Here is a 13,211-nt window from a genome sequence, read left to right on the forward strand (position 1 = left end):
ACTTGTAGTCTTTCTGCCAATCCGCCCCTAGGAGGCGGGGAGACCTAGCTTTACGTACGCGAACCTTTCTTCCCAAAGCAGTGTCCCTAGTCTCCCAGTCTGCATGGCCTAGTAGGGAAAGTTTGAAAATTCCCGCGGAGTCGGCGCCGGAGGCCGGAACCCTCGCGAGAAGTTCGGGCCCCGCAAGCGCGATCTGCGCTCGGCTCCCCGCCCTGGCCGCGATCCTTCCCTCGGCGGAAAGACTGTGTGTGGGGTTCGGGCAGTGCGCCCGGGGTACTGCGCAGAGCGCGGCCCGCGCAGTGCCAGCCCAGTAAGTCGAGTCGCCAGCGGGGAGGACGCGGCGCGGGCAGCGGCTGAGTTCGAAGCCGGGATTGGGCAGCCCCGCGAAGGTGCTCCCGGGGCCTGAGGGGGCCGGCGAGTGGCTGAGCGAGGAGCGGCTTCCGCGGGCGGGGGCGCGCGCCGGGCCGTGTCTCCCGGGAGATGCTGTGACGGACTGCACGGAAGCAGCAGGCGCCGCGGCATCGGCGGCCTGGCCCGCGGGCTCAGGTAGCGTGGGGAGCGGCAGGCCCGCGCGCCGAGGGCGGAGCGGGCGGGGCGGCGAGGCCCGTGGCCTAGGCCCGGCGCTCCGCCGCGCGGGGAAGCGGCGTCCGCGAGCCACGGCGACCGGTGCGGCTCGTTCCAGCGCTCGGGCGTTAGTTACATAACCCTGGCGGCGAGCGCAGGCACATGGCGGCAGAGTCGCTCCTCCGCGCTCATCTCCCGCGCCCGCGGGCGGGATCTCTGCCACCCGGGGCGGGCCTGACTCGAGACCCCGACCCGTCGTGGTGTAGCAAGGCGATGGAGACCTTTGTGGGGCGTTCCCCGCGGGCAGTCGCAGGCTCTCTGAGTCTTTCCTACGTTGGCGTGTGCTCCACATGGTCCTGTGCTTGGCCCGGGTGAGTCCTGGGCGGGGAAGAAAGTTTGACTCGCGGTGGCGGGCCGTGCGGGCCCCAGGAGTGAATGGATCTGGTACGGGGCATTTAAGATAACCGTGTCAGGCGCTCATCTGCGAGGTTTAGGGGCGTTTACAATTTCGCCCTTGGTTGAGTTTTCGGACAAGTCTGTTATATTTGGTTTTAGAATTGATAGGGAGTTCAGACATGGTCAGTTTGAGACAGGTACATACAGGTGGTTTTTGTTGACTTTGTGGAACGGTTCATTTTGGTACAGTGGAGGCTCGCATTCAGGTCTTCACACAAGCCAAGCAAGCTCTCTACCACCGAGTTGTGTCCCCAGCAACGAACGGTTTTCATTCGAGAGGTGTGTTGTTACAGGAAAATGAGCGTTGTTATTTTTGTTTATTTTTGATGCCAGTGATCGAAGCCACCACCTCGCGCGTGTTAAGCACGCGCTCCAGCACCGAGCTCTACTCCAAGCCGCTGGTTTTTGTTTCTGGTTTTTGGTTGTGTGTGTGTTTTGTTTTTTGTTTTTTTTTAATAGACAGTAGGAGACGTATTGTAAAGAGCTTGGGTTCTTTAGAACAAAACACAATTTAGTTCTTGATAGCTCAAAGAATCCATGGGCTTTAAGAACTGTCTTTGGTGAGCTTTAACTGTCAGCTTCTTGGAAGACAGAAGTTGTAAGTTTACTTACTTCATGTAGTGATGACAAATGCTATGTGAAGACTATTCTGTGACTTATTTTGTATTTTTGGTGGTTCTAAGGATTGAGTCTACAGTGTCACACTGTTAGGTGCGGGAACCACCATTGAATTATTCTCTTTACTTTTTTTCTCTCTTTTTAGAGATAGTTAACACTTTGTAGCCCAGGCAGTCCTTGAATTTGCATTCCCCTGGCCTCAGCCAGGGAATAGTTGGGATCAGTCTGAGGCACATAGTAACTTAGTATTTCAATGTTACCAATTTGTAAGGCAACCTAATTATTTTGTAAACTTTTAATGTTGGGATATAGATCTCCACTTAAGTAAAACATTGCCTTTTTAGATGTTAACTTTATAACTTTACAGGGACTCCAAGAACGAAGTGTTCTGCTTCTGATTAGCCTAAAGATCTGTCTGTTCCATCCTGCCTTATCTCACAGATTTTGTTTCGGCCATATAGAATCAGTTCTGGGCTCACGCTCTTGAAAAAAGGGTGTTTGACATTTCCAGGCTCGTCTTCAGTCTGGCATGCCAGCTTTTTAAAATTCTCACATTTCAAATCCTGCCCTTAGCTGCCACCCTTTGTGCTTTTTTTTTTTATCTCAATTTGTTTCTTTCACAGCATATGTATCTCTATTGTAGCATTTATTCTTGTGTCTGATAGTGTGGTTATGAATGCACTCTTCTAGAATATACTTCTGGAAGTCAGAGTGTAGATCTCTGTCCTTGGATTCTACTTTCCCCAGCACAGTGTTTTAAAAGTAGATAGCTAGGATTGGTGGTACGTGCCTGTTATCATAGCACTTGGGAAATGGAGGCACAAAACTTAGGGTGTTCAAGACCATCCTGGGCTTCATGAAATCCTGTCTGAAAACAAAAAACAAACAAAAAGTAAAGCAGTGTGCCATTAATTTGAATTATTTTGGGAATGTGTACATTTCACTTTAACAACTGGTTTATGGTTGTTAGGGTTTGTTTTGTTTTGTTTTTTGGGGGGGTGTTCAAGACAGGTTTTCTCTATGTAACAGCCCTAGCTGTCCTAGAACTCACTCTGTAGACCAGGCTGGCCTCAAACTCATAGATCTGCCTGCCTCTGCCTCCCTAGTGCTGGGATTAAAGGTTTGCGCCACCACTGCCCGGCAGCCTTATAAAATTTGTTCTTCGTAACAAAATGGTGATACTTAAAAATAAAAGAAGCTGAAAACTGAGGGGTTTTTAAATTATATCTTAAAATTTATTGTGGCAGTGTGTGATGGTACATACCTTTAATCCTAGTGCTCAGGAGGATGTCCAAGGTCAGTTGGTTTACAAAGCAAGTTCCCTTTTTGGTTTAATTATACATAGTAGGCTGCTTCGGGTTGGATTCTAATCCAACCTGCCAAGTCCTTTCCCCCCGTATTACTTCCTGTTGTGAGTACTGGAACTCATGAATCTTGACTGTGTATCCATCTGGTATAAACCCCTCCCCCCATCTCTACATTAACTTAGTCTTGCTGTCTCTTTCAAGTGAATTTTGGACATTGGGGTTATTGCTGAAGCAACAATCTTGAATGGTAATTCTGACAGCATAGGCTTGCATTAAACATGGTTAGCTCTGAGCTTTATTTTACCTAAGGTCTTGTAATACATCCCTAGCTGGTCTAGAACTTACCATGTAGACCAGACTGGCCTGGAAGTTGTGGTTATCTTCTCCTTTTGCCTTCCAAATACCAGTATTATAGGTCTGTGACACTGTGTCTAGCTGCTTCTTTGGAACTCAGAATGCATTAAACAATATAGAGTCACCAGGACTAGGTTTGATAGTTAATATTCAAAACCAGATCCAGCTTGTCTCTCAGACCTCGCCATTTGCCTTCCTCTGCTTTTTATCTCAACCATTCAGAGGGATGCTCTTATATTTAACCAGAAGTTTGGTTTATTTTATGTGTGTGGGCATTTTGCCTGGTGCCTGTGGATGTCACGAAGAAGGAATTGGATTCCCTGGAACTGGAATTATTGGTTGTGAGCCACCATGTAGATATTGAGATCCAAACTTATCACACACACACACACACACACACACATACACACACACACACACACACCCCAAAGCAGCAAGTGTTCTTAATCACTGAGCCATCTCTCAGCCCTACTTTTTGGTTATTTACAACAAAAGGCATGAAGGGACTTTGGGTCTTATATAAGAAATTAAAAATAATTTAGTTTTTTTTTCCTTTCTATCTAGTAAAAGATATAGGTATCAGATTCAAGTTTTGAGGTTTCTGGGGAATCTGAACATTACAGAGTTTCACTCTTCTTTTTTTTCCCTTCTGAACAGTTAACTTTTTCAGGGTTGAAAATGTTAGTTCAGAGGTACTGGGTTCAATTTCCAGCATACAAAAAGGAAAAGGAAAGAAGTGTGGAAAAGAGGTAACTCCCAAAATGGGATTGTGCCCTGTTTACCTGTGTCTGCTGTTGCTCTCTGAAGGTTGGGCGGTCAGGTGAATTACACTGAAACATTTCGCATAATATGGGAATGAAGGATATCCTCCCAGCTTCTGACTTCGTGAATACTTCCCTAAGGCTGCTTGAAAGAATTATTTTCTTAGGAAATAGTGTACATTAGACCCATATGTACATACTTATTTTACTTCATTTACTTTTGTATATGACTTGCTTTCTCTCACATTCATCTGACTAGAAATAGTGAAGTATACTGTTCAATAGAACAAATAATCATACTAATTTTATTTTAAAAATATTTACAGTGGAAGTATGCAAGACTTAACAGCTCAAGTGACTAGTGATCTCCTGCATTTCCCTGAAGTGACTATTGAAGCTCTTGGAGAAGATGAGATAACATTAGAGTCCGTGCTTCGTGGAAAGTTTGCTGCAGGTAAATAACCTTGCTGAAGATTCATGAATCTGTGTAAAGCATTTGCTGCCTGGCCCTCCTCTCCACATACTCAGTTTAGGATCTGTTCTTAATTCTTTTTTATTCTTCATATCTACCCATCAATAAGCAAATCTATTCTCTGTACGATGAAACTCTAGTCCATTCTTTTCACAGACTGAGTAACATTAAACAAATTAGATTGTTATTTACCTGCTTTGGACTACCTAGTGACTTTAGAGACAGGCGATTCTGATACTTTCTGTTGTTAAATTCTTATATCTTATCTCCTAAGCTTATAAACTTGAAGACTACCATAGCTCATGTCTTATAATTCTTACTGCCACTGAAGTGTTGGGTTTTCCAGGGAGTGCCACAATACCTAGTGTTGGGATCTACTTGAATATACTGATATTAACTTTGTAACTATGTGACTTTAGATCATTTAAAACGCATTAAACTCTAGACTATTTTATGTCTACTGAGCTGTATAAGAAGTAAATAAAAAGATGACTTTTGCCCCCATATGGCCCCTCTTTACTGCTGTAGTTATTCATTTTATTTATTTATATGAGGATCCCTGTGCTAGTCTATAAGTGCTTTGCTTTCAATTCAAGAGTGATTTGTAATTTTTTATAGTGAAGTTAGTTTTCGTATATAAAAGAGCTAACTACTAGATTTGTTGTGTTGCAGTGCTGTTACAATAAGCAGTGATTTTGATTTTTTTTTCCCTTCCATAGGGAAAAATGGACTAGCATGCTTGGCTTGTGGGCCACAACTTGAAGTGGTAAATTCTCTAACAGGAGAGCGGTTGTCTGCATATAGATTCAGTGGAGTAAACGAACAGCCTCCTGTAGTTCTTGCAGTGAAAGAATTCTCTTGGCATAAGAGAACTGGATTGTTAATAGGATTGGAAGAAGCAGACGGGAGCGTCCTGTGTCTTTATGACCTTGGTATATCAAGAGTAGTTAAAGCTGTTGTTCTTCCTGGAAGGGTATGTACTATTTAAGATATCTTGATAGTTTTGCTTTCTAAGCTGAAAGCTTGCAAGATTATGTTTACCTTAAAAACTCATTGCATTATACACTTAACAATTAATGTGTTTTCATGTAATTATCACCTTCAATATAAAGTACAAAATGTATTTTTATTTAGGGTTGTATTGTGTATGCATGCATCACATGCTCATATGGAGGTCAGAGGGCAACTTGTGGGACTCAGCCCTCTCCTTGTACCTTTCTATGGAAGGGTTCCAGACATCAGGTTCAGGTTGTCAGGCTTGTATCACTGGATAGCAAGCAGCTTTACCATCTGAGCCATTTTATTTGCCCTTTCAGAAAATTTAACTTAAGATGGCCAGGCATGGTGGTACGCACATTTAATCCTCTCTTGGGAGGTAGAGACAAGTGGGTCTCTAGAGTTCACAGCAAGCCTGATTTATGTATTATAGTAAGTTCCAGGTAAGCTAGGGCTACATAGTGAGACCCTGTCTTAAAAAAAAAAAAACAATTTTTAAAAAAGGTGATTATAACTCATTTAGAGTCTGTACTCCTCTCTTAAAAGATTTTGAAATTTAATGTGTTTTGGGTGTTTTGCATACATGTATGTCTGTGTGCTATGTGCATGTAGTAACCATAGAGACTAAGAGAGGGCATTGAATCTGCTGAACCTGAAGTTAAGGATGACTGTTAGCCAATCATTTGGGTACTGGGAATTGAACCTTACACCTATGGAAGAGCAGCTGTTGCTGTTTCTTCAGCCTTGGTTTTTCCTCTTTGGTAGTAAATATAACAAACATCTTGTCTGAGAAGGTATGCACATTGGCTTTTTCTTATTTCTTTTTTTATTTAAATTAGAAACATGCATGCTTCAAATGTCAATCCTAGCTCCCCCCCTTGTCCCTCCACCAGCCCCACCTCTACCCCCACCCCCAGCCCAGTCCCCAAAATCATTCCCCAGGGAGGGTGGGGCCCTCCTTGGGGGGATCTCCACAGTCTGTCATTTCATCCAGGGCAGGACCTAGGCCCTTCCCCATGTGTCCAGGCTGAGAGAGCATCCCTCCATGTGAAATGGGCTCCCAAAGTTCATTTGTATGCCATGGTGAACAGTAATCTACTACCCAAGGCCCCAGAGATTTCTGAGTCCTCCTCACTGACACTAGGTTCATGGAGTCTGGATCAGTCCCCTACTGGCCTCTTAGCCAAGAGCTCCCCCTTGTTCAGTCAGCTGTCTTTGTGGGTTTCACCAGCACGGTTTTGACCCCTTTGCTCATCACTCCTCCATCTCTGTCACTGGATTCCAGGGGGTCAGTTCAGTGTTGAGCTGTGGGTATCTGTCTCTGCTTCCATCAGTCACTGGATGAAGGTTCTAGGATGTCATATAAGATAGTCATTAACCTTATCATCATGTAGGGGCTATTAATGTAGTCTCTCTGCTATTAGTTTTCCAGTTGGTGTTATGGCTCTTTTACTGTTATATTATTTGGAAGGTGTCTTAGTCACTGGCCTATTGCTATGAAGAGGCTGTGACCAAGGCAACTCTTAGAAAAGAAGATACTTAATTTAATTGAGGGCTTGCTTACTTAATCCATTATAATCATGGCAGGGAGCATGGTGGAGAAGTATCTGAGCTAACACATAAACACATACATCCTGATCCACAAGCAGAGAGAGAGGAGAGAGACCTAATTCTCTCAAACAGTTCTATTCCTTGGTGATGAAGCATTCAAATAGATGAGCCTATAGAGGCTATTCTTACTCAAACCACCACAGAAGGGTAAACTAAAGGGGCTGCTTAAGACCTCTTAAATAAAACTATAGGTTTAAGTTGTATGCTTAACAATTTCATGACTTAAAGTTTGTGTTCAAAGCTTCAATTTCATCTTTAAACAGATAATTGCATATAGTTCAGTAAACTAGATTACATAAACATTAAATGAGCCAAGTTAAAAAATGACTAGCATAGATTAGGCTATCAGTAAACATAGTTAATTTTCATTTTTATTATGTTGAAATAATGACATGATTTTGTAGTATATTTGAGAATTTCACCATTTACTTAGATTCATAGAGTCATGCAATTGTGATTCTATATGATGTTTCAGTCTGTTCAAGTTAAATCTTCATGTCAAATCTTATTTGTGGCACAGTTGGTTGTATTTCCTCACTGTAGGAAAGCTAATCATATATCCTGGTTCCTAGGTAACAGCTATTGAGCCTATAATTAATCATGGAGGAGCCAGTGCAAGCACCCAGCATTTACATCCAAGTCTTCGATGGCTTTTTGGAGTGGCAGCTGTGGTAACTGATGTTGGACAGATCCTCCTTATTGACTTATGTTTGGATGACTTGTCATGCAGTCAAAATGAAGTAGAAGCATCAGGTAATTTAATTTAGTTATTCTTTAACAAAAATGTTGGGGTAATGGTATTTTTGGTTTTGTTTTTTCCAGAGCAGTGTTTCTCTTTGTAACCCTGGAAGTTCTGGAGCTTACTCTGTAGACCAGGCTCAGAGGTCTGCCTTTCTCTGCTTCCTAAGTGCTGGGATTAAAGGCGTTCACCCTCACTACCTGGCTATGGGTTGTTGTTGTGTTTTGTTTTGGTCAGTCTCTTTTTAAACAAACTAATCCCAGTTTCTCCCCCACTCCCACCCTATTTCCCATCTGCTCCTCAGAGTGGGTAAGACCTCCCATGGGAAGTCAACAAAAACAAAGTCTGTCTCATTACCATGTTGAGGTAGGACCAAAGCGCGGTCCCCCCCACCCCCAGCAGTCTAGGCCGAGCAAGGTATCCCACCATAGGGAATGGACTCCAAAAAAGCCATTTCATGCACTGAAGATCCTGGTCCCACTGCCGGTGGCCCCACAAACTGCCCCCAAGCGATCCACTGTCACCTGCATTGAGGGGGCCTAGTTCATTCCAGTGCAAATTCCCCTACTGCCAGTCTGGAGTCAGTGAGCTCCTATTGGTTCAGGTCAGCTGTTTGTGGGTTTCTCCAACATGATCTTGATCCTTTTGCTCATATTATTGCTCCTCCCTCTCTTGGAATGGACTCTGGGAGCTCGACCCAGTGACTAGTTGTGGGTCTCTGCATCTGCTGTGGATGAAGGTTCTGTGCTAACAATTACAATTAGTCCTGGATCTTACAGGGGAAGGCCAGTTCAGGTACCCTCTCCACTATTGTTTAGAGTTTTATCTGGAGACATCCTTGTGTATTCTTGGGAATTTTCCTAGTGCCAGGTTTCTCAATAATCCCATAATGGCTCCCTCTGTCAAGATATCTCTTTCCTTGCTCTCCCTCTCTGTCCTTATCCCAACTTGACCATCTTGTTCCCTCATGCTCTCCTCCCTCACCCCCCTCCTCCTCTCTCCCCTTACCCCCTATCCCATCTCCTCCCACACTCCCAATTTACTCAGGAGCTCTTGTCCATTTCTCTTTCCTATGTGAATCCATGTGTCTCTCTTAGGATGCTGTTTGTTACCTAGCTTCTTTGGGGTTGTGGACTGTAGGCTGGTTGTACTTTGCTCTATGTCTAATAACCACTTACGAGTGAGTACATACCATATTTGTCTTTCTGGGTCTGGGTTACCTCTCTCCGGATGTTTTTTTCTAGTTCTGTCCATTTGCCTGCAAATTTCAAGATGTCATTGTTTCTTACCGATGAGTAGTACTCCATTGTGTAAATGTACCACATTTTCTTGATCCATTCTTTGGTTGAGGAGCATCTAGGTTGTTTTCAGGAGTTGGTTCTCTCCTCCTACCATGTGGGTCCCAGGAATTGAACTCATTAGTCTTAGTGTCAGGTGTCTTTTATCAGGTGCCCCAATGTACACCTTTACATTGAGTCTAGGAATTGAATTCTTCTGGCCCTTACGTAGCTTTTTCATTCTTTGAGACAGGGCTTCTCTGTATAGCTCTGGCTGCCCTGGAACTCACTCTGTAGACCAGTCTGGCCTTGAACTCACAGAGATCCACCTGGCTCTGCCTCCCGAGTGCTGGGATTAAATGTGTGCACCACCACCACCCAGCTCTCACTTAGTTTCTTAATGTTATTTGTCTTTTTTAATTTAGACCTTGAAGTTATTACTGGTATTCCAGCTGAAGTACCGCACATCAGAGAGAGCGTGATGAGAGAAGGGCGCCACCTGTGTTTCCAGTTAGTAAGCCCATCAGGGATAGCCATTTCTACTGTCAGTTACATTAACAGGACAAATCAGCTTGCTGTAGGGTTTTCTGATGGCTATTTAGCACTTTGGAATATGAAAAGCATGAAAAGAGAGTAAGTATAATTCTTTTTCTTTTAGCTGATGACTGATGTTTCTTTTAAAATATTAATTACTAATTATTTGAAAACTAATGAGAAATGACAGAAAAGTTTTATTGAATCAAGTCATGGTTTGATAAGGAAATTATCATGTGAGTTTAGGTTGATTCTTTCGTAGCTTATAGTATCTCAGAGAATGAAGATTGGAGACTGTTAAAAGCATCAATATAAGTGTACTTGGTAAATTTTTTATGCTGTCAAAATTTTCCTTAAATATAACTTAATTGAAACTTGTATGGGGGTAAAAATAGCATATACTGAAGGAGGCAGCAAATTAAACAAGCCGGGCGTTGGTGGCGCACACCTTTAATCCCAGCACTCTGGAGGCAGAGGCAGCCGGATCTCTGTGAGTTCGAGGCCAGCCTGGTCTGGTCTACAAAGCTACACAGAAAGACACTGTTTTGAAAAATCAAATAAAACAAAACAAAACCAATAATAATAAACACAAGATTTTAGTTTTAGTTGAGCGGTATGTCCATGCCTTTTGGACATTTAAATTTTCAGTTTATTTCTTTATCCTTTATTATTATTTTTAAATTTTATCCCCAGGTATTTTATTATGCTTTTTGGTTATTTTATCTTACAAACTTTTCCTCTCTGTTATATTTTATTTTATCCTTTTATTAACTCTGCTTTTGAATTGCTCCTAAAACAACATCTGGAAAATGTTTCGTTCACAGTATTGTTTTCTCTAACATTTATTTTTGAACTTGTTATACTTTTTAAGATGTTAATGCAAACTCTTCTTTTGTCTTTAATTTTTAAGAGTGGGTCTGTGTGTATGTGTGTGTGTACCTGTGCCACAGTGTGCATACGCCTGTTAGGACACCATGTAGACCCCAGGGATTGACTTCAGGCTGTCATACTTGGTAGCATATGATGTATAGGCTATGCCATCTCATAAGCCCTCATCTACTGTTTTAAGAAAATTGGCTTAAACCCAGAGAGCAGCTAGGCATGGGTAAGTGCCATCACACCTCTGGCACTGAGGAGATGGAGGCAGAAGGCTCAAGAGTTTGAGGCTAGCTAGCTTCAGCTACCTAGCAAATCTGAGAGCAACTGGGTGACATGAGACCCTCTGCAGAAGCATGTTTTTCTGTCTCTTACTCTTTGAGGAATGATGTGTGTACTCTTAGAAGCTAGTTATCACATAAGTATGTGCATGTGATTTAGCAGTTGTCATCCTTGTTCTGTCTGGGAGTGAGGTAACATGGCATGGACTCATCATCCCTTGTGTGTTCTTGAAGGTAAGATGACTTAGGGCCCCCCCCCCCCCCCAGATCACTGAATTTAGTTAGGGAAATGTATAAACAGTGTCTTCTTAACTTGCATTTTTACAGGAGGCACTTTTTTTTTACATCCAAAGGTAAAATTTTAACGTGAAAATAATCAGTGTATCATTTTGTTTGTTTTAGATATTATACACAGCTAGAAGGTGGAAGGGTTCCTGTCTATGCGGTTGTTTTTCAAGAACCTGAGAATGATCCTCGTAATTGCTGTTACTTATGGGCTGTTCAGTCCACACAAGATAGGTTAGTGTGCCTGTGGTTTTTAAAACTACATGTCAGTAAGGCTAAGGATATAGAGTAAAGGAATCAGACTGGAACATTTGGATTATATTACCACTGTCAGTGTTATGATGGCACCACACCTCATCCACTGTAGGCATTGTCCATGATTCATTTGGTGCCTTGCTTCAGATGCTTGTTGTAAAGTCCTCTTTCTTGTGTAGGACTTGATCTGCATAGGTAAGGGTGGAGGGAAAAGGGCATGTCTCTGAAGGGATGCTCTTTGTAATTGCCATGGGACGATTCTGTTCTTACTTTTATTGGCCAGGACTTAGTGTGGTGCAAAGGAAGGTAGGAAATGCAGGTGGTATTTTTAGGCAGCCATATATATAAAACTAAAATACACACTCATTGGAGGAGGGATATCTGAGAAAGAGTATTGGGCAAAAAAAAAAAAAATGGTAGCCTATATCACATACTACATTAATTACATTTTGTACAAACAAGAAAATAATCTGTTTCATACAAATGAAGTTTGTCACGTGCAGTCAGTGTGTTACATGAAATACTGGGAAGATAAGAGGTAAGCTCCATGTTTTAGTGTCTTGAGTAATTTCTTTTTTCTTTCAGTGAAGGGGATGTTTTGAGTTTGCATCTGCTTCAGCTGGCCTTTGGTGATAGAAAATGCTTGGCATCAGGGCAAATCTTATATGAAGTAAGTGGTTAATTAGAATATTACAATCGCCGGGCAGTGGTGGCACATGCCTTTAATCCCAGCACTCGGGAGGCAGAGGCAGGCGGATCTCTGTGAGTTCAAGGCTGGACTGGACCGATAGCTTCCAAAACAATACAGAGAAACCCTGTCTCGTAAAAACCAAAAAAAAAAAAAAATTCAGTACAGTTTTCCTCAAAGAAGTTCTTTTACTTTATGACTACTGTGTAACATGCATGTATGGGCACAGATGCCCAAGAACTCGGGTAGGTCACCAGGCTCACAAGGCAAGCAGTTTGACTGGCTGAGCCATCCTGCCATTATTTTACTGAGTTACTGAAGTGATGCACAAGGCTCAGACTTGCAGTGACACTGTTACTTGATTTCCATTTTGATTGAGACCTTTTGAAAAAGAGAACAATGAGCGTTGGTGGTGCACACCTTTAATCCCAGCACTTGGGAGGCAGAGGCAGGCGGATCTCTGTGAGTTCGAGGCTGGGCTGGACTGATAGCCTCCAAAACAATACAGAGAAACCCTGTCTCGTTAAAAACCAAAAAAAAAAAAGAATATTACCATCTTGGGGGTTTTGTTTTCTGTTTTGCATTCTTTGCTTTATCATACTGAAGTTAGTCTTATTCAAATTGAAATTATCTTCATATAGTGGGAGAAATATTCGGCTAGTGAGCATGAGCTTTCTACTGATTTTTGCCTTTTTTGCCATTTCAGTGCTCTAAATTTTTCTGGATATTTCCCCCATAATAGAAAAACTGGACTGAATTCATGTGTGGGACCTAACTGTAATACTACCCAGGAGAAATACTCCCAGCTTTGTTCTAACATATCAAGCAGTGTATGCCATGGAGAAAACTCAGGGCATATGCATTGAATGCTCAGATGACTGCTTATTTTTCTAACCAAATTTCTGAAATTAAAAAGAGGAATGTTGCTAGTAGCTACATTTTCTCAACTCTACAACAGGCTTTTAGAACTTAAGTGTTGAGTAATCTGGATGGGTTTTAGGGGATTTATGAACTCTAATTTCAATTATGAATTTTCCCGGGGGACATCTCAGCCTTTTGTTATATCTTAAGGGAATCTGTGATAAAGAATTTGAAGCCTTTAATCCCAGCACCAGGCAGAGGCAGGCAGATCTCTGT

At 42.5% G+C, this 13,211-nt stretch overlaps 1 protein-coding gene across 3 annotated transcripts in view; it reads left to right on the plus strand.

Moving 5' to 3' along the window:
• Positions 1-252: 252 nt before the first annotated feature.
• Positions 253-13,211, plus strand: part of Ahctf1 (AT-hook containing transcription factor 1) — a 56,208-nt gene continuing 43,249 nt past the window's right edge. Inside the window, exons 1-7 of one of the 3 annotated variants that reach the window (XM_005078149.4) lie at positions 253-546; positions 4,387-4,514; positions 5,252-5,505; positions 7,712-7,892; positions 9,581-9,788; positions 11,249-11,365; positions 11,972-12,056. In XM_005078149.4, the coding sequence (XP_005078206.1) occupies positions 4,394-4,514; positions 5,252-5,505; positions 7,712-7,892; positions 9,581-9,788; positions 11,249-11,365; positions 11,972-12,056 (966 nt within the window). In that variant the 5' untranslated portion in view covers positions 253-546; positions 4,387-4,393. Of the gene's footprint in view, positions 547-720; positions 936-4,386; positions 4,515-5,251; positions 5,506-7,711; positions 7,893-9,580; positions 9,789-11,248; positions 11,366-11,971; positions 12,057-13,211 lie in introns of those variants that run through there. The other 2 variants (XM_021231871.2, XM_021231870.2) reach the window with 2 other exon arrangements.

Source organism: Mesocricetus auratus, unplaced genomic scaffold, assembly GCF_017639785.1.
Source record: "Mesocricetus auratus isolate SY011 unplaced genomic scaffold, BCM_Maur_2.0 Super-Scaffold_100676, whole genome shotgun sequence".
Lineage (NCBI taxonomy): Eukaryota > Metazoa > Chordata > Mammalia > Rodentia > Cricetidae > Mesocricetus > Mesocricetus auratus.